The sequence below is a fragment of the Spea bombifrons genome, chromosome 10 (assembly GCF_027358695.1).
Source record: "Spea bombifrons isolate aSpeBom1 chromosome 10, aSpeBom1.2.pri, whole genome shotgun sequence".
NCBI classification, from domain to species: Eukaryota; Metazoa; Chordata; class Amphibia; order Anura; family Pelobatidae; genus Spea; species Spea bombifrons.
Window position 1 is genome coordinate 23,538,518 of NC_071096.1, and position 22,342 is coordinate 23,560,859.

General features: G+C 41.6%; 1 protein-coding gene across 3 annotated transcripts in view; it reads left to right on the forward strand.

Moving 5' to 3' along the window:
• The window catches only part of RIPOR1 (RHO family interacting cell polarization regulator 1), a 234,713-nt gene that overhangs the window by 116,014 nt on the left and 96,357 nt on the right, over window positions 1–22,342 (forward strand). For all 3 annotated transcript variants that reach the window (XM_053449343.1, XM_053449342.1, XM_053449344.1), the window contains exon 12: window positions 17,889–18,015. In XM_053449343.1, the coding sequence (XP_053305318.1) occupies window positions 17,889–18,015 (127 nt within the window). The remainder of the gene's footprint in view (window positions 1–17,888; window positions 18,016–22,342) is intronic.

A 22,342-nucleotide genomic window follows, 5' to 3' on the forward strand; every position in this document is an offset into this window, starting at 1 on the left:
TGATATGATAAAATTAATGGTATCTAAAGAGAGCCCTGTTTGTCCTGAAAAAAACAATATATAATATGTGTGGGAGCACGAAATGAGAAAGAAGAAAATCACAGCTAAACAGCAACACCGAAAAATGTTAAAATAGCCATTGTCCCACAATATACTACGAGTAAAAACCCCTATTGTCCTTAAGGGGTTAAAATAAATGTAATAAACAAATGATGTTAAATACAAACAGCAGAATAAAAAAAACTTTGATAAAATGCACATATGCCACTCCACGCTGCCTCCCACATATACCACTCCACGCCGCCTCCCACATATGCCACTCCACGCTGCCTCCCACATATGCCACTCCACGCTGCCTCCCACATATGCTACTCCACGCTGCCTCCCACATATGCCACTCCACGCTGCCTCCCACTTATGCCACTCCACGCTGCCTCCCACTTATGCCACTCCACGCTGCCTCCCACTTATGCCACTCCACGCTGCCTCCCACATATACCACTCCACGCTGCCTCCCACATATGCCACTCCACGCTGCCTCCCACATATGCCACTCCACGCTGCCTCCCACATATACCACTCCACGCTGCTTCCCACATATGCCACTCCACGCTGCCTCCCACATATGCCACTCCACGCTGCCTCCCACATATGCCACTCCACACTGCCTCCCACATATACCACTCCATGCTGCCTCCCACATATGCCACTCCACCCCCACATATGCCACTGTGCCTGATACGCCTTATACCCCCTGATACACCACTCCATCCTCCCAGACATGCCACACTGCCTCCCAGACATGCCACGCTGCCCTCCCCACATATGCCACTCCACTCTACCCCCAGATATGCCACTGTGGCCCCAGATATGCCTTATACACCCTGATACACCACTCCATCCTCCCCACATATGCCTTATATAATGTATATACCTTATACCCCCAGATATGTTACTCCGTCCTCCCCAGATATGCCTTATACCCCCCAGATATCTCATAGTCCCCTCATAGAGTCACAGACCCGTTCGCATCACACTGACACCATACTTTTATAAATAAGTACTGGGTTAATCTTCATGGCCCCCAGGATTTAGATTCCCTTTAGTCTGCCCCCTTTATCTCTAACTGCACCTTAAGTTAACTTTATTAAATTAATCAAATTAACCCTCAGTCCTCATCATTAAATTAACCCTAAACACCCCATTAACCATAACTACCCCTAAATTAACTCTAAATACCCGATCAAAACAACTACCCTAAATTAACCCTAAACACCCCATTAACCACAACTGCCTCAAATTAACCCCAAACACCCCATTAACCACAGCTGCTCCTAAATTAACCCTAAACACCCCATTAACCATAGCTGCCCCTAAATTAACCCTAAACACCCTATTAACCATAACTGCCCCTAAACACCCCATTAACCATAGCTGCCCCTAAACACCCCATTAACCATAACTGCCCCTAAATTAACCCTAAACACCCCATTAACCATAACGGGGGGCGGGGCCAGTTGTCACAGTGATTACAAGGAGGGACTGGTAAGTAGGAGCTGCTGCTGTGAGTCACTCAAACGGATTATATAATGAGGGGGATTTTTCAGAGCGTTTGCTCTGAAAATACCCTCATTTTATAATCGATAATAATCGATTCAACTAATCGATAATGAAATTCGTTGGCAACGAATTTCATTATCGATTATTATAGATTTTATTGATTAGTTGTTGCAGCCCTAGATTAAATGAATCTTTATTATGTTCGGAGAAATACAAAACAAACTTAAATATCCAGGCAAAAAATTCCTTGAGAGAAAACAAGTCAACAAACAAATCAAATATTAAAACTGTTTCAGACTCAACATTATGGTGCGCCATGAAAGCCACGCTATGAGGCTATCTAATTAAATTAGGCTCTCAAAATAAGAACAAATACGGACTACAACTAGCTGATTATTATTTAGTTTTAATTGTTCTGTTGCCTTCTTTCTTTCTGTGTAGAGTCATTTTATCTCTTACTTATTTATTTTTTGTGCGTCATAAATAAATATATATATTTTGATAGCTGTAGTGTATCAGCACTTTATTTAGGAGCTAGGCTCCTTTTACACTCCATACCTGTGTATTCCATGAATTGGGGAGCTGGAAGAAACTAAGAAACATTGAAATCTTGGAACAAGGCTTAGGACAACAGTTAGGGAGCATGGCTTACTAGCGATTTGATATCAGACATTACATTACTTTAGTGGGGGGGTCTATAGCATTGTACCAGTGGATGATCCTGAAGAGAAGTCAAAGTCCCACACCACATAGGTCAAAATAAAACGCAGTACACAGGGCAAAGCTAGTTCAGGGTCAAAGTCCACGCCAAGGGTCAAATCTGGATAACAACACAAATCGTTGTACGCCACGGGATATAACCAGGGCCAGAAACACAATCCACTAGCAAGGCGCTAGGAGCATGATTACATAGCAAGTCACATGTGAGGCAGAGGCAGGTATGCAGTCAGTGAGTCACAGGTGTGCCAGACAGGCTTTCAATGAGTCACAGGAGAGGCAGAAGCAGCTATGTATCCAATGTCACAGGCGAGGCAGAAGCAGCTATGTATCCAATGTCAATGGGGAGACCAGCAACATTAAAGCTGCCCCAATGCTTTGGCGGAGTACTTACCAAAGGAATGGCCACTGGCTCAATCCCCAAAGGGTCCTGACACAAAAATATCGGCTCAACCCTTATTGTCAACCTCAGCATGCCAGAAGAGACAGGGTAGGACACTGTGTTCCCACAAGAGAAACCCTGTCAGTCTCAGAAGGGTTCTTCGCCCTCCATCCAGTTCCCCCTCGTAGTTGAGCCTTTTGGGTTTGAGTGGTTCCAGGTACACCTGCAGAGTAGTCAAGACAAGCTGTAGTCAGAAAGCTGAACTAAACCATATCAGTGCCAAGGTCAGGTAGTTAAAGTTCAGGTTGTAGTGTAACAACGCCAAGGTCAGGCAGCCAGAAGACAGAATAGTCAGGATCAAGCTGGGTCGACCACAGGAACAATGATATAGAACAGACTAGGATTAAATACAGTAAGGCATGCACTGGTTTGACCATCAGATGGCAAGGTGTAGTGGGTTACTGGGGTTTATATAGGGCTAAGAAGGTGAAAAGGTGTAAGAAGGGAACCATGTTGCTGCAGTGTCTCTGGCTCCTCCTTACAGTGAAAAAATTATTTGATCCCCTGCTGATTTTGCCCACTGACAAAAACATGATCATGAATGTTAATGGTTGGTTTATTTGAACACTGAGAGACAGGATAACACATTTCAAATAAATTATAAATTGATTAGCATTTTACTCAGTGAAATAAGTATTTGATCTCCTATCAATCAGCAAGATGTCTGGCTCCCAGGTGTCTTTGATACAGGTAACAAGCTGAGATTAGGAGCACTCTTTTAAAGGGAGTGCACCTAATCTCAGCTTGTTACCTGTATAAAAGACACCTGTCCACAGAAGTAATCAATCAATTAGATTCCAAACTCGCCACCAAAGAGCTGTCCAAGGATGTCAGGGACAAGATTGCAGACCTACACATGGCTGGAGTGTGCTACAAGACCATTGCCATGCAGCTTGATGAGAAGGTGACAACAATTGGTAATATTATTCGCAAATAAAAGAAACACAAAATAACTGTCGATCTCCCTTGGTTTGGGGCTCCATGCAAGATCTCACCTTGTGGAGTTTCAATGATCATGAGAACGGTGCGGAATCAGCCCAGAACTACACGGAAGGATCTTGTCAATGATCTCAAGGCAGCTGGGACCATAGTCACCAAGAAAACGATTGGCAACACACTACGCTGTGAAGGACTGAAATCCTGCAGCGCCCGCAAAGTCCCCCTGCTCAAGAAAGCACATGTACAGGCCCGTCTGAAGTTTGCAAATTAACATCTGAATGATTCAGAGGAGAACTGGGTGAAAGTGTTGGGGTCAGATGAGACCAAAATCAAGCTATTTGGCATCAACTCAACTCGCCATGCTTGGAGGAAGAGGAATGCTGCCTATGACCCCAAAAACACCATCCCCTTATACATCTCTTTTCAAGTGAAAACAAGTTCAGTTTTTCTAGTCTTTCGCCATAAGTAAAATTCTCCATTCCTCTAATTAACTTTGTAGCCCACCTCTGCACTTTCTCCAGCTCTATAGTATCCCTCTTTAAAACTGGTGCCCCAAAGTGCCCTGCATATTCAAGGTGAGGTCTCACCATTGCTTTATAAAGAGGTAAAATTATATTTTCATCTTGTGATTTAATATTCCTCTTTATGCATGCCAATACCTTACTGGCTTTTGCAACCACTGACTGGCACTGCACTTTGTTGCTAAGTCTATGGTCTACAATTAAACCTAAGTCCTTCTGATTTTCTTCTTTTCCCAACGTGGAAGTTGCATACTTATTTTTGGTACCATCTGCCACTTATTTGACCAGTCCCCTAGTTTATCCAAATCATTCTGAAGAGACGCTACATCCTGATCAGAACCCTGAGGCACCCCTCTTACCAAGGCATTTTCTCCAAGACCTATTTGTCCTAGTTTATACAATAACAGCGAGTGTGGAACAGTGTCAAATGCTTTTGCAAAATCAAAATAGACAACATCTACAGCAACACCTTGATCTATACATTTACTCACAACATCATAAAATGCAATTAAATTGGTCTGACATGATATATTCCTGTATGCCATCTCTTAATAAACTCTCAAACAATTTCATCACCACAGATGTTAAGCTCACAGGTCTGTAGTTCCCAGGTTCACATTTGGATCCTTTTTTAAAAATGGGAACCACATCAGCTTTCCACCAATCCTTTGGTGCCATTCCCGACTGGAAAGAATCTGTGAAAATCAAAAACAGTGGTCTGGCTATTTCTTGACTAACTTACCTTTATTAGTATCCTTTGTCTGCTTTAAGTTTACTTAAATGTTTAAAAACTTTATCTGGAGTCAGCCATTCCCACAATTGACTAAAGGTTTCTGTAGTGCTGAATTGCTAATCAGCAGGTAGTGGCTCTTCTTTGTTATATATACAGATGAAAAAAAGGCATTTCGTATTTCTGCCTTTTTCTGATCGTCACTAATTAACTTACCATCTCCAGATTTCAAAGCACCTACATTGTCACTCCTAAATTTTGTGGCATTAATGTACTTAAAACATATTTTGGGATTTGTTTTGCTCTCCTTGGTTTTCATATTTCTTCCCTCAATTAGATCAGAGATGTTAGTAATACCTTTTTGTGACCAAATTCTTAGGTCTAGATTGCTAACATTGTTTGATATCACCTCTATTGGGAGGATTGGAAGGAATTTATTAGTGGCCTGTGCAGCACAAAACCCCCCTGAGCATCCTATGATCCCTTCAAAGAGCAACCACAAGTGCCATCATTCAAAGACATGCTACCACTCACAAGATCGTGGCACCTATTAAACAGCAAGCAAGAGGGTCTGTCCAGTCAGTGGAGCACAGCTTATATATAGAGAGAGAGCAAGTCCTAAAATTGGTGCTGTACCTTCCAAAAAATCATGGTATGGAGAGTGTTAAAATACCAGCATTTGAGAAGTATATTACAAACTACACTATATGACCAAAAGTATGTGACCACCCCTGCTAATTATTGAGTTTGTGTTTCATCCATTGCAAACAGGTGAATAAAATCAAGCACATGGGCATGCTATTTCCATAGGAAAAAACTTCTAATAGAATGGGTCATATTGAAGAGCTCAGTGACTTTAATCTGTCGTAGAATGCCACTTTTAGGAATCCTCCTAAATCTGCCATAGTCCACTGTAAGTGCTATTATGTTGAAGTGGAAGTGTCTTGTAAATAACTACTCCACCACAAAGCGGTAGACCATAAACACTCACAGAACAGGGCTGCCTAGTGCTGGAGCGTGCAGGAGTGATGAACTACTCTTCACTATCTGGAAGTCTGATGGAATAATGTATTTTTGGCAGATGCCAGGAAAGCACTGCCTACTGGAGTGCTCACTATAAAGTTAGGTGAAGGGGGCATAATGGCCTGGGGCTCTTTTTTCAGGGTTTGCTCCTTAGTTCAAATGAAAGTTAATGTCAATAGTTAAGCATACCACTACATTTTAGACAGTTGCATGCATCCAAATATGTAGCACCAAGCCCCTTTCTGTTCCAGCATGACTGTGCCCCTGGCTTCACAAATGTACTTTTGGCAGAATGAAAACACATTCCAACAGACACGCTCCAAAATCTTGTGGAAAGATTGGAGAAGAGTGGAGGCTCTTATACCTGCAACGAGGTGGAGGGGCAACTCCATTTTGATGCCCAATATTTTGTTGTTATTATTATTATCTTTATATAGTGCCAACAATTTACGCAGCACTTAATGCAATACATATATTCAAGGGGTATGACAAGACAAGAATTGATAGACTAAGACAAACCGATACATTAGGTGGAGAGATCCCTGCTCGCATGCTTACAATCTTGAGGGAATGGGTTGACAAACATAAGGCACAGAGAAAGGTTAAGAGGTATAGTGGTAGTTGTATCAGTGACAAGGAAGCTCTAGCAGCTAAAATTGTTTGCTTCTCTGAAAAAGTGAGTTTTGAGATGTTTCTTGAATGTTGGTAGGGAGGGTGAATGCTGAAGAATGTTGTAGATTCCAGGGCAGCCCGAGTGAAATCTTGTAGACGGGAAAAAGAAGAGGTGATAAGTGAGGAGGAGAGCCTTAGCCCATGGGAAGAACGTAAGGATCGAGTAGGAGAGTATTTGCTTATGAGGGCAGAGATGTATAGAGGAGCAGTGTTATGGAGGCCCTTATATGTCAGTACCAGGATTTTAAATTAAATTCTAAAGGTAAAAGGGAGCCAGTGGAGGATTTCACAGAGTGGGGAAGCAGAAGAGCAGTGGTGTGCTAGGAAGATAAGCCTAGCAGCAGCATTTAGGACAACCTGCAGAGGAGAGAGTCGAGTGGAATGCCAACCAGATGAGTGTTGCAGTAGTCAAGACGGGAAATAATACCGTATATTCCGGCGTATAAGACGACTTTAACCCCAAAAAATCTTCTTAAAAGTGGGGGGTCGTCTTATACGCCGGGTACTTACCAAGCCGGAGGTTCCCACGAAGCCACCAATCTCTCTAATCACTACGCGCCGGCTATTGATGCCGAGCGCAGGGATGCCGTCATGTCCCGGCGCCCGGCATCAATTGCCGGCGCGTAGTGATGAGGGAGCTTCCCTGCTCTCTAATCACTAGGCGCCGGCTATTGATGCCGGGCGCCGGGACATGACGGCATCCCTGCGCTCGGCATCAATAGCCGGCGCGTAGTGATGAGGGAGCAGGGAAGCCCGAGGTCTGGCACTTCAGACCTCGGCTTCCCTGCTCTCTAATCACTAGGCCCCGGCTATTGATGCCGAGCGCAGGGATGATGTCATGTCCCGGCGCTCGGCATCAATAGCCGGCGCCTAGTGATTAGAGAGCAGGGAAGCCGAGGTCTGAAGTGCCAGACCTCGGGCTCCCACAACTGGATGGAAGAAAGAAGACAGAAGATAAGGTAAGAGATGGGGAGAAAGGGAGAAAGGGGGGAGAAATATATATATATATATATATATATATATATATATATATATATATATATATATACGTGTGTGTGTATATATATATATATATACATATACATGTGTGTGTAAAGGCAGGGGTGTGTGGTGAGGGCAGTGTATAAATGTGTATGTATGGACAGGCATATGTGTAGATATATATATAGATATATATATTATATATGTGTGTGTGTGTGTAAGGGCAGTGCATGTATGTATATGTCAGCAAATCAACCAGCAAATCACCGGTAAGGTACATCGCTTGCCGTGATTGGCTGGTTGTTGTACGCTTGGTAGAGGGGTAGTCTTATACGGCGAGTATAGTCCAAACTCTATATTTGGACTGTAAAAGTTGGGGGTCGTCTTATACGCCCAGTCGTCTTATACGCCGGAATATACGGTAAGTGAATGAAAGAGAGTTTTTGTGGATTGTTGGGTGAGGAATGGGCGGATGCTAGAGATGTTTTTTAGATGCAAGAGACAGGATCTGGTGAGGGACTGAACGTAAGGGATGAAGGAGAGGTTTCAGTCACGGATGACCCCAAGGCATCGGGCCTTGTTAGTCGTTGTTAATGGTGATAGAGAATTCAGGTAGTAGAGTAGAGATGAAAGGAGGGAAGATAATGAGTTCAGTTTTAGAAAGATTAGGTTTCAGGTAGCATTGTGACATCCATGAAGAAATAGCAGACAAGCAGTTGGTAATACGGGACATAAGAGATGAAGAGCAATCAGGAGAAGACAGGTAGATTTGGGTATCATCTGCATATTGGATTTTCTGAAGTAGCGTTCAGCCATGCGGCAGCACTTGATTTAGAGTTTTTGAGAGAAAGATTGCTTCTTTGAAAAGTCAGTAAATACATTAAATCATATATCAATATAGACTAAAATATTGTTTAGAAGGAACCAGAGCTTTCCACTAACTCGGACCAACTAAGAGAAAGTTTCACTTTCTAGGTGTATTGCTTGGTATCCTTTTACTGCTGTTTTCGTACTTGCAACGGGTATCTGACTGAAAAACACAGACGTGGTTTTCTTTGCTTCTCACGTGTTGACAGGCATATCAACGTCAGGTTGTATTTATCACTGCCCTTTTCACATGTAGTTACTGGAGCTATGCTGTCGAGAGATGAGGCAAATGTATGGTTATGAAAAGATGCTGCTGCGTCTGGACAGGAAAGGGTTAATATGAAAGGTAAGAGAGGTTCTAGTGAGGCAGTTGGGTAAAGGTATTATCTGGTAATGGCCTTCAAATATGAGTGCTGCAACTTTGTTTTGTTAGGGGTTAGCACTGGAGAAAAGGTTAGAATGTGGTGGTCAGACAGAGGGAAGGGAGAGATGGAGAAACCTGAAAGGGTGTGTGTAGGGGAATTATTCCATTGAGAAAGACCAGGAGAGGATGTCAGCGAGAGGAGTTTGGAGCTAGCAGAGTTGTTAGATATATCTAAAGGAATGTTAGTCACCTAGAGTAAGACAGGGGGTATTAGGAGAGAGGAAGAAAGGGAGCCAGTCACTCAATCAGAAAAAAAAAACAACAGTTCAAGACTGTACACTTTAGAAATTATATCCAGAGCCCATCTGTCCGTGGTAACAAGAGCGCAATCCTGCAGGAAGCACCACAGCTTTCCCCTCACAGGAATACTCTTGGTGTCATGCCTTCGAATCAAATGGATTCTTATGCCTTTTCCCACGGAGAGTCGAAATCTGGAAGTATAAGGTCTAACTCAAAATCTGGCAGAGGCTCTCAATGTATCTGGATCTTTGCTTGTCTGCTATTTCTTCATGGATGTCACAATGCTACCTGAAACTTAATCTTTCTAAAACTGAACTCATTATCTTCCAACCCATCATCTCCACTCCACTACCTGAATTCTCTATCACCATTAACAACACGACTATCTCTCCTACTAACTGGGCCCGATGCCTTGGGGTCATCCTTGACTCTAACCTTCCTTCATCCCTCACATTCAGTCCCTCACCACATCCTGCCGCTTGCACATAAAAAAACATCTCTCGTATCCGCCCATTCCTCACCCAAGAATCCACAAAAACTCTGGTTCATTCACTTATCATTTCCCGTTTTGACTACTGCAACACTCTTCTGGTTGGCATTCCACTGTCTCGACTCTCTCCTCTACAGTCTGTCCTAAAGCTGCTGCTCCTATTCTGCTTCCCCACTCTGTGAAACCCTCCACTGGCTCCCAATTACCTTTAGAATTAAATTTCAAATCCTGGTACTGCCCTCATAAGCAAATACTCTCCTACTCGATCCCTACATTCTTCCCATGGGCTAAGGCTCTCCTCCTCACTTATCACCTCTTCCTTTTCCCATCTACAAGATTTCACTCGAGCTGCCCCATATCTCTGGAATCTACTCCCAACGAACCTTCAACATTCACCCTCCCTCCCAACATTCAAGAAACATCTCAAAACCCAATTCTTCAGAGAAGCATACCATCTTAGCTGCTAGAACTTCCTTGTCATTGATACAACCACCACACTACCTCTCACCCTTTCTCTGTGCCTTACGTTTACCACCCCATTCCCTCAAGATTGTAAGCTTGCGAGCAGGGCTCTCTCCACCCTTTCTCTGTGCCTTATGTTTGCCACCCCATTCCCTCAAGATTGTAAGCTTGCGAGCAAGGCGCTATCCACCTAATGTATCGGTTTGTCTTAGTCTGTCAATTCTTGTCTTGTCATACCCCTTGAATATAGGTATTGTATTAAGCACTGGGTAAACTGTTGGCGCTATATAAATAAAAGATAATAATAATAAAATATATCAAGAAAGATGCAGTAGACCTTGCATAGTCGACATGATAAAGGAAGAGAATTTATCTAACCCCTTACCGACCAGTGACGTGCCAGGCACATCATGGAAAATAGTCACTTAACGACCTTTAACCTTGGCATTGAACAAGCTTAGAAAACCATAATTTGATATTAACTGGATACCCCAATTGGTTGTTATTGATGGATACCAAGAATTTGTCTAATTGTGCGGTAGCAGCTTCCCATAAAAAATAGAGAGTACCCTGGTACTCTCCAGTCATTTCTTGTTATATCATGTCTTGGTAACTGCCACTACATCAACATTCTCAGTTGCCACTAATATTACAAGTTCATGAATCTTATTCCCCGAACTGCGAGTATTTGTAGTCATGACCTTCAGCTTGTCATTTAGCACACATGCTGCAAGCACTTTCTGTCCCTGTTTTGGGGGGCAAAATATATGCTTCTTCCTATTATCTGTACAAACCAAGCCCCCAGATCCACCCACCTGGTTACTAACTGTCTAGCCCGGTATTTATTCCCTCCCCCCAATTACTAGTTTAAAATCTCCTCCAAACCGCAAACCATCCTCTCCCCAAGCACATTAGACCCCTTTGCATTCAGGTGCAGTCCATCATGACTATACAGATCGTACCCCAAAGCAAAGTCAGCCCAGTGCGCTAAAAACCCAAAGCCCTCCTTCTTACACCAAGATTTCAGCCATGCATTTAGCTACCTAATCTCCTGCTCTCTTTCTGGTATAGTGCATGGCACAGGTAGTACCTCAGAGAATACTACCTTGGAGGTCCTTTTTTTAATCTTAATCCCTAAATCCCTAAAATTACCTTTTAAGACTCTCCATGTTCCTCTTACTATGTCATTGGTGCTGATGTACCTTAGAGGGGATAATATAACATTGTATAAATATGTTAAGGGCCAATATCTCCAGTGATCTGTTCATTAACAGAAATGTAGAAAGAACATACGTTAATCCTCTGAGAAAGGAAGAGTGAAGATTGCATAGAAAGAACAAACTTTAATCCTCTGAGAAAGGAAGAGTGAAGATTTCATAGACAGCAAGACAAGGGATACTTTATAGTTTGGACAATGAAGTTATGTAATTCACTACTGAGAAATGTGGTGCTATGAAATACAATGGAGGTCTTAAAAAAGGGTCTGGATATTTTTTGTAGAAAAGCAAAACATACAGGGCTATAAATGATAGAATAAACATTTGTATTTTAGAGCTTCAAGAAATCTGATCCTTTTGGAGTCAAGAAGGATTTTCCCCCCTTAGTTCTTGAACTTGAAGGACTTTTTTCAAACTAAATTAGCAGAGAATTGTTTTTTCTTGAAGACTGGAGTCTGAATATGGTTTCAGTTGGGTCTTGGGCATGCTGGGCATAGATGTGATGGATTGAACACCTTCACCCAGGCATTGTTGCTCAGAATGAGCTATGTGTTCCCACAAAAACCTCTTAAATACAACCATACATTAACAAAATCATAACCAAGTAAAATAAATCAATATGTTATATAATATTACAAAAACAAGGTATAGATAGGATTAAGTAATGCCCATCAAATCATGGTGAAAGTAGGCACAAAGACAAGTTGTACAAAAAGTGTGATACATCAAAATGCATGCCCAGGGCTTCCTGGTTTCTAAATGGAAAATCAAATACACTATCCTTTTACATGGTATAATGTGTCTTATCCCATCCTTGATTAGGCCATTTAACTCTTTGTATACCTTCATAAGGTATATGAGAGGTTTTTCATTTTTAATTCTAATATTGGACAAGTGCTCCCTGATATGTTCTGTAACACTCCTTTATCTGTGGCAACGATATTCCATCTTGAATTTTAGTTGTGCCATTTGGTAAACAACATTTAATCTTGCAAGCTTACAATCTAGTCGGTGGTTGAGGGGGAAGTGAAACGATGGGGGAGGACTGCTTTAGGGCTGCAACAACTAATCAATAATGAAAATCGTTTCCAACAAATTTCATTATTGATTAGTTGAATCGATTTTATAGAATATAAGATGAGGGTTTTTTCCAAGCAAATGATCTGAAAAATACCCCTCGTTTTATAATCTAACCTCAAATAGAGGTCGGACTATAACACTAAGATCCAGATCCCCGCAGCGCTGCAGGAGACCTGGATCCTCCTCTGTGGCAGCTGGTGGGCGTCTGCACGATGCACGCAGACATTCCACCGGGGCTTTCATGATGGAGCACCAGGGTGATATGACCTTCTGGTGCTCCACCATAGAAGCCCAGGCGGAAGTACCGGGCACCAGCAGTGGAGGTTGCCTGCGCACATTGCATAACGTTTGCTGGCTGCCAGAGAGGAGGATCTGCCACATCTCTGGGCGTCTGTGTGTTGCACGCAGACCACCTCGGCTACTACTCGACACTTATGCCGGGGCTTCTACGATGGAGTCACATGACCTTCTGATGGTCAGTCATAGAAGCTCCAGCGAAAGTGGCGGCCAGCAGCAGAGGTTTGTCTACATGCATCACGCAGACATTCACCTGCCGCCCCCACTAGACACCAGGGTGTCTGAAGCGGGGGGGGGGTGATCTGAGTGGGGCAGGGTGGCATATCAGGGGGTATAAGGCATATCATGGGCACAGTGGCATATAGGGGTTATAAGGCATATCTAGGGGTGGAGTGGCATATCTTGGGTATAAGGCATATGAGAGGGCACAGTGGCATATCAGGGGGGTATAAGGCATATCTGGGGAGGGCGGAGTGGCATATCTAGGGGGGTAGAGTAGCATATCTGGGGGCATTTTTCTTAAAGTGTTTTTATTCTGTTTGTTTTAACCATGATCTGTCCATAAAAAACTATATTTATCAGATTTTTACTTGGTGTTTTGCTTTGGGAGACTAGAAGAGATTCTGTGGACTGACCCTGTTTATATGCCCTGTTAATATCCTTAGGGCTATACTGTCTCTGTATTAACCTCTGTTTTAATTCACCTGGTTCGTTATCAAAAGATTCTATGGTGCTGCAGTTCTTTTTTAACCTAAAAAAACCCAGCTATAGGTACCCTCAAAAAAACATGGTGTGGATGAGAACTCGTGACTAAAAGTAATCTATAACTTACCTTGGGGCTTTCTGTTGGTATGGGTAAGAATACATCCTTTCCCCTAACCCACGTCTTTTTTACCTTAAGATCTAAAAAACCCACTTTCCTCCTTATGATTATGTGAATTATTATAATTCACATTCTTAAATTAGATTAACTGATCTTCATTACCATTCCATATTAAGAGCAGATCATCAATGTATCTTCCATACGACACGGCATGGGATATGAATGGATTATGACTCCCAAAGACGTGACACCGCTCCCACCATCCCATATACAGATTAGAATAGGAGGATGCAAAGTGTGCCTACATGGGCTTCTGTGACATTGTAATTACCTGTTGTGTGGTGACCCATGTATATTCCTCACTCCACATCATGTATTTTAGCTGCAACAAAACATGCTGAGTATTCCTAATGTAGCCTTTTAGCATTTTAACAAAATGTTGAAGCCCTGGATCAGACCATTCTCCTAATCCTTCTCTCGATGAACCTATGGCAGGTTTTTTCCTCTATAAAGCACAGAGAGATACCTTCATCAATAAGTCTTTCCAAATCATTATTTCCGTATACATTTTTATTGGATAAAAAATTTAGCCTATAAAATGTATCAGGGTCATCCAATTGTCTCCTTGCTTCTTTAACATAATCTGATGTATCTAGTATAACCACATTTCTGTTTCTATGAGATTGTTCGACAGTAATTTATAGGTTGTTCTTCAATTCCTCTAATTTGTTTAATTCCTTATACCGTATTTGACCAATATTTGATATCGATTATAAGGTGACTCTGATTATAAGACGACCCCCCAAAATCTAAATATTAATTTAGGAAAAAAACAAAAAGCCTGAATATAAGACCACCATATAAGAAAAAAGTTTTACTAGTAAATATTAATTCATGTAAACAATTTTTTCATATTTAATAAAAGCTATGATTGAGAAAAATATATATTTTTTATTTCCTTTTATTTGCCAACCTGCCCTCCCAGTTATGTACATCTGCCCCCAGGGTTGCCACTCTGCCCCCAGAAATGCCTTATACCCCCTATTTGCCACTCTGCCCCATGATGTGCCTTTTAACCCTCCATATGCCACTCTGCCTCCAGAAATGTTTTATACCCTCCTATATGCCACTCTGCCCCATGATATGCCTTTTAACCACTCTGGCATATAGGGGGTTAAAAGGCATATCATGGGGCAGAGTGGCATATAGGGGGTTAAAAGGCATTTCTGGAGGTATATATATATATAACTGCTAACAGCAATCACACTCCTATCAAGCAAAGGCAGCCAGTACATACTGGAACCTGGGGATGATAGGAGTGTGAGTACAGCCTCCCTATTCCATGCTACCACCACCACCCCCCTTACACATCCATGCTATCACACACACACTCATTCACAAACATTTAAATACTCATTCATTCCATTAATCACACATACTTGCTCAAAAACCCTCCCCCACCCCCTTACCTGAACTGCAGATCTCTCACTCGAAGACTTCTTTTTTTACAATTATTAAACAAATTGGTCAAACCCCTCGCCACTAACTCTTGGAAAAGCAGTTAAAATGTCTCCTTTATATGAATGGGATAAAAATGTGACTTTTTGTCGCTGCACATTCATCAAAATTAAGATCCACACCCCTTATTCTACTTCTACTTCAATGACACTTAAGGGAGACAGCTCCTTCTCCACTGGTCTCTTTATACTTAGGGGACAAAGGGGTCTGAAACCCACATATATCATCCTTATCATTAGAGTAGGTTGACATTTTTGAGAAATGAAACTCTTCTTTGTCTCAATAGCCATCAACCATTCATCAATTCTAGTTATTACATCGGCCACATTATCTTAATTTTTAGTTTGTACATATTAGGGATGCACTGAAATATCAGTGTCCGAAATATATCTACCGAAAATGGTATTTTCAGCAAAACGCCGAAATAAAAAAAAACTGCTGAAAATCCGGGGCCGGGCTGGGCAGGGGGGAAATTGCTGTCCTTACAGTGAGCACCGTCTCTTGCTCCGTCCAGGGGATGCAGGAACCCAGCGGAGTCACGTGAATTTATGTCATGTCACATGACCCTGCCCCGTTCCTACTTTCCCTATGGAGGGACAAGAAAAGTTGTTCGCACAGAGTGCAAGCAACGCAGAGGGAAGCAGCAGCCCTTGCGGAAGTCTGCAAGCGGCACCAAGATCTGCAGTTCATTGAAGGGGTTGGGGGAGGGTATATGAATGAGAATGCGTTATTGAGGGAATTAATGAGTGTCTGTGAATGATTAGTAAATGCAAATGAGGGAATGAGCGAGTATTTGTGAATGATTAGTATCTGAATGAGGAATTAATGAGGATCTGTGAATGAAGGGATGAATGAGTGTTCGTGAATGAGTAAATGAATGAAGATGTGTATGATAGCATGGATGTGTAAGTGGGGCATTTTACAGGGAGGCTGTAGGGGATGTGCAGACCCCATTCTGCAGGGCAGCATTTTATCTGTGCTGGCAGCATCAATACACAAGGGGGGCAGCTAGCCAGGTTTCAGCATCTATTGGCTTCTTGTTTATGATAGGAGTGTGACTGCTATATTACATATATATATGATTGCTAACAGCAATCACACTCCTATCATGCCCAGGCATACCCAGATTCCAACATGTGCTGGTTGTCTGGGCATGATAGGAGTGTAATCTGTTAGATCAAATAAAGAAGATTCTTTACAGTGTTCTTTGCTCATATTTACCATGGGTGCAACCCCCCCCCAAAAAAAAAGTATACCAGCCGTAGTTATGGGTTGATGAGGGCTTAGCTTCAAAAAGGGTGGAATCGCAAAAGGGGTGGCGCCACTCAATGTTACGTGACCCTAAGAGATTAAGCTTCAGGCTACTCTGTACAGGTACTCCCTTAAAATGGTACACTACAACTCCTATCAGTATATAGTGAGGCAGACATAGCCAATGGTACGGCATGACTCCTTTCATTATATAGTGAGCCGGACACAGATGGGGTACATTATAACTCCTATCATTATATAGTGAGCTACATGGTGGTACGGCATGACCCCTATCATTATACATGAATACAAACACTGAAGGTGATGCAGCATGACTCTTATCATTATAAAGTGAGCCAGACACTGTTGAGGGTGGTACAACATGACTCCTACCAATATATAGCAAGCCAGACACCGACAGTTGTACAGCATAACTCCCATCCCTATATACTGAGACAGACATTGACGATGGAAGACCCTAACTTCCTAAAAAAAAATTAAAAAAAAATTAAAAAAAAAGCAACAATTCAGCTCATAATATAACTCTCATCATAATCATCATTTTGCACTCTTACTAACTCTTACATGCTCTCTTACACTCTTACTCAGGCATCCTCACTCTCTCACATGATTCCACTCTCTCTTTCAATGTCTCCCTACCTGTTATGGTCTGGCTACTTTATTGCCACTTTTTTCTGCTCAGTGCCAGAGTTACATAGCTGAAGGTTACTAAACAGCCTGTCAGGGTCACTCATCTGTCTGTTAATTTCCTCCTTATTTACCACAGCCACTGTTCTTTGGACCAGCCCATTATCCAACCCACAGTCAGCCCCTTCAGGCTGTTTAAACAAGGGTTCACTTTCTCTTGAACCTTGTTTTGTTTTGGATGCTGTGCAAGACCTGGCTATTCATGATGACCCTTCTGGCTTGTTTCCTGACTTAGTTATTATTCTTCGTTATCTCACACTCTCACTCTTATTTACACTCTCTCTCTCTTCCAATGTCTCCCTACCTTCTCCATGGACGGGTTCCATGTCTCCTTTCCTACAAATTCTCTTCCTCGTCAACAGCCTATTGCCTTGTTCCTCCAATCAGGGTTGAGGGTGTGCTTTGAGGCTCCCCCTTTTGAGGAAGCCTATTCCCCACTCATCCTGCTGCAAAAAATACGCCTAACCTACTACAGCTGTGCTGGGAAAATACCATCCAGTTACATGTCTTTGCTAAGTGCACACATAGACTCACTGGCCACTGGGTACACCATGCTAGTACAGGGTTGGACACCCTTTTGCCTTCAGAACTGCCTTAAATCCCCTTTCCCCCCATTCTGATGCTCGGGTTGAACTTCAGCAAGTTGTCTTGACTGCGTCTACATGCCTAAATGCATTGAGTTGCTGCCATGTGATTGGCTGATTAGTAATTTGTGTTAAGCAATTGAACAGGTGTACCTAATATAGTGGCCTGTGAGTTTATATCTACATGATACTGTAAAGGTTTATATTTGTACCATCATATGCACCCTACAGTAGAGAGGTGCTGATGAAATTTAAAAAATGTTGCTCAAATTGCTAGCAATTTTACAATGTGTTAAACAAACTGTGCTAAATTGATTGATGTATCACTTTTTCTGGTTACAGTCCATTTGACAAAGATGATCAAACATCTGCTTCCAGCACTGTGAATAAATCAACTGTAAACAAGCGGTTATCCACATATAATCCTAGCCCACCTGACACACCCTCATTGCGAGAACAAGCTTTCTACGTAAGTAATTAATATACTTGTGTGTTTGCCAATATTTGTGTTATATCTTGCTTTAAATGCATATTCTTAAATAATTTCTCACCTTCTTGGGGCTTAAACTAGCTAGTAGTTATTTTGAACCTTAAAGGAAAACACCTTAAAACTGAGTAGTTCTCTGTACATCATTAAAGGTGTAATCTTGATGAAAAGTATACAGTAACTTTTTTAATTTTACAGTTAACTGCATTTCATAAAGCTAATATCACATACTTACCTATTGCCTCTCCTGTACAGGACATTCCCATTTATACCCCATTTTCAATGCTGGGCTGTGCCCTATGTGGCTATTCATGACTTCCTTGTTTGAAAACAGGCTCATTGCATCATGTTTGCAAACTCCACAGGGTCTATTCAACCCTGTGCTCATTCTGTAAACAGACTTTTGTGCGCCTGGATGTGACTTTGTATCTGATTCGGCTTGTCACAAGATCTAGTTTGTTATCACCCGCCCTAACCGTGTCCTGTTTCTCATTTGATTTTGGACTGTCCCTTGGCACTGTGTATCTGGATCTCTGCTGGCTACGTCTTCTAGCTGGAGGTTTTCTCTGTGATTCCCAGTGTTGTGGTTTTGGATGAGCTATAATTTGTTTGTGCACGGATAGGAGGAATAGGTTTCACATTAAATGAATAAACCGCAAAATTAAAAAAAAAATGTGTGAGTGCAAAAACAGAGTAAGAGGTAACTCACCGCTCAAAAACTGTGTGTGATTTTTCCAGAATGGAAGTCACCGTGTGCTTGGGGAGTAAATATACCCAATTAGACGCAAATAATTCACCAAATAAAAATGCTTGCAGTATTGCTTAGACTAACAAACACTCGCTAAAGGCAAAATATACAAGTAGGATACTGGAACCAAATGCACTTGCAATTACCCAAAAGCAGATTTGTTTTTAGTGCAACCGTTTACATGTGTTCTATGGGGCCGCCATCTTGACATAAAAGCATAACTTGACGTCATGACGTCACACCACCTCTGTAGTGCGCATAAACTAACCGTTATTACGGGGATATATCGGTCCCAACATTATACTTAAACCGAAAAATAGCAAAAGTACGTGATTTGCCTACTTCTGAAATGCAAGGCAATGAAACGCTGCATGTGCCAGACAATCGAACACAGTTAAAAATACACAGTGGAAAGTAAAACAAAACAGCAGAAAATATTCAAATCATTATCCAGGCATTTGACCTCACATGGTCCTATTTAACTATTGGTGTGTAACTCTTTATATGTTATATTGTTGGACCCTGTTTTCCCTGCCCTGTGCTAGAAAAAGTTGTTCTCCCCCTGCTGCTAGCTTGGAAATCTCCATTTTGCTGGAGAAAATATGCTGAACTTTAATTTTGTAACTCAGTTTTTGAGTTGTAGAAACTTGTATACAGTATTTAGTCTAAAGGCTGGAATCACAGATAGAGGATAAAGAATACCAGGGGTTAAAGTAGAATATATGGTCAGATGCAGCCAGGTTCGGTACACTAAACAGGTAGTCATACAAGTCAAAGTCTAATACAAAGCGCAGGTAGTCAGACAAGCCAGGTACGATACGCAGGTGCGGGAGCGCAGGAACAAAATCACTAAGCAGGAGAGTAGTCGGGCACGCCAAGGGTCAATAACTCAAATACATAGAATAGCTGGACCACAACAGGGTGTCTGTGCTGAGCATTTACGGATTATTTTTGTGATGATATAATGGGCCGTGGCTGCCAGACAAGATCAGCAAGGTCAGATGTTTCCTAACTACCGTATTTGCTCAATTATAAGATGACCCCCCCCCAAATCTGAATATTAATTTAGGAAAATAAGAAAAAGCCTGAATATAAGACGACCTTATAGGAAAAAAGTTTTACTAGTAAATATTAATTCATGTAAACCATGTAACATGTTTTTTTTTTTTTTTAATAAAAGAATAAAAAATATTTTTTTATTTTGTTTTCCAACCTGCCCCCCAGTTATGCACATCTGCCCCCAGGCTTGCCACTCTGCCCCAGAAATGCCTTATATCCCCTATATGCCACTGTGTCCCATGATATGCCTTTTAACCCTGTAAATGCCACTGTGCCCCATGATATGCCTTTTGACCCCCTATGTGCCACTCTGCCTCCAGAAATGCCTTATACCCTTATATGCCACTCTGGCATTTAGGGTGGTTAAAAGGCATATTATGGGGCAGAGTGGCATATAGGGAGGTATAAGGCATTTCAGGAGGCAGAGTGCCGTACAGAGAGTTAAAAGGCATTTCTGGAGGCAGAGTGACATTACGGGGGTTAAAACGCATATCATAGAGCACAGAAATGCCTGCAGGGGTGTTTTTCAGAACATTTGTTCTGAAAAAGACCTTGTCAGAAGATATGCCTTATACCCCCTATATGCCACTCTACTCCCCTTGATATGCCTTATATCATTTGTTCTGAAAAAGACCTTGTCTTATAATCGAGCAAATACGGTATATAAGGAGAAAATATAACAGGGATTCTGTTGACTACAAATTCATGCTTTGCACCTATAACTCTGCTCTCTCTCTCGCTAAACAACTCCACTTCTCTACTCCAACGCCTTTTTTCTACTTTCAACTCCCTTCTCTTTCTCTCCATACCTCCACTGGCTCTCTATTACCTTTAGACTTACATTTAAAATCCTGGCACTAACATATAAGACCCCACATAAAACTGCTCCTCCATACTTTTCTGCACTCATAAAGAAATACTCCTCTACTCGATCTGTATGTTCTTCCCATAAGCTAAGGCTCTCCTCCTCACTTATCACATCTTCTTTTTCTCGTCTACAAGACTTCACTTGTGCTGCCCCATATCTCTGGAACCTACTTCCACCGAACCTTCGGCTTTCACCCTCCCAACATTCAAGAAAATGCTCAGAGAAGCATACCACCTTAATTGCTAGAACTTCCCTGTGACTGATACAACCACCACACTACCTTTTAACCTTTCTATTTCCCTTATGTTTGTCCTCACCCCATTCCCTCAAGACTGTAAGCTTGCAAGTAGGTATCTCTCCATGTAATGTATCAGTTTGTCTTAGTCTGTGAATTACAGTCTTGTCATACCCCTTGAATATATGTAGTATAAGAAGCACTGCATAAATTGATACACAACATATAAATAAGAATAATGCATTTCAACAGAGCCAACAATTACCGTTTAGGAGATAGAGTCATCCTTCCAATTGTGGAGTTCTTCAATTATATGACACCTTTTCCAAGAATTGGTTCCCATCTTTGATCTGCCAATAACTTATGGTGGGGTAAAGGTGATGGAAAACCCCTCCACTTAAGCTAGGAATGGAATTCCTATAACTCAGGATCCTTATCAGTTGGGCCATGGAATCACCACAGGGGTCCTGGGAAGATGAGACCTCTTGCCAGAACAGATAAAGAGGGCATGCACAAAGAAACTGATTTAAATCAACATCAGATTAACTCATTGAAAACACAGAGGATAAAATATGCTTATCATTTTGTAAAAAAATGACAATAAGATTTAAAGGACCTGCAAAATGATCAACATCAACATTAATCAGCCCAAAACGCCAGTATCTTATTATGTACTGAAAATTTATAAGAAATCTTAACAACCTCCGGGACGCCCATAGTTTCTGGTATTGATTTACTCAAGTCTCTTATTTCAGAATATATTGGTACACTGCTACAACTGTAAGTAAAATGTGAACCAGCTTACTTAAAAGACACCACTGATATATTGAAAATGTTAAGACACAATATGGCAAACACAATATGGCAAACATATGGCAAGTATATTTTGGTCACAGGTAACATTAAGTTCCTCGACACTATAATAGAACACTGTAGAGGATGCAGAGCAGTTTCTGAAATTTTAACCAAGAAAGAATATCTTATCCCCGCTCAAATACAATACATAATAGAAGGAATAGAACTGGTGGTGACACACAACTATTTCTGGTTTTACGTTTTACATACAAAAAAGATGAACGGCAATGGGGACAAGATTTGCCCGCAGTTACGCAAATCTGTATATGGTGCATTGGGAGATGGAGTTCCTACACACCTTAACAATAACCAATTACTGGAAGTGAGAGCTTTAGATAGGGGGTTATTATTACATCACAATGACCCCCAGACATTAGTGGGTTCCCATATTCTTCCGCTTATTTTGACTTTTAAAGCAGCTTAAAATAAGAAAAGAAAAATAATTAATAAACTCTAGTCCATACTATTAAAAGAAATATCTAAAATGCAATTAATATTAAAAATTCATAATTAGTTTCAACATTTTGTATATTTAACACGACAG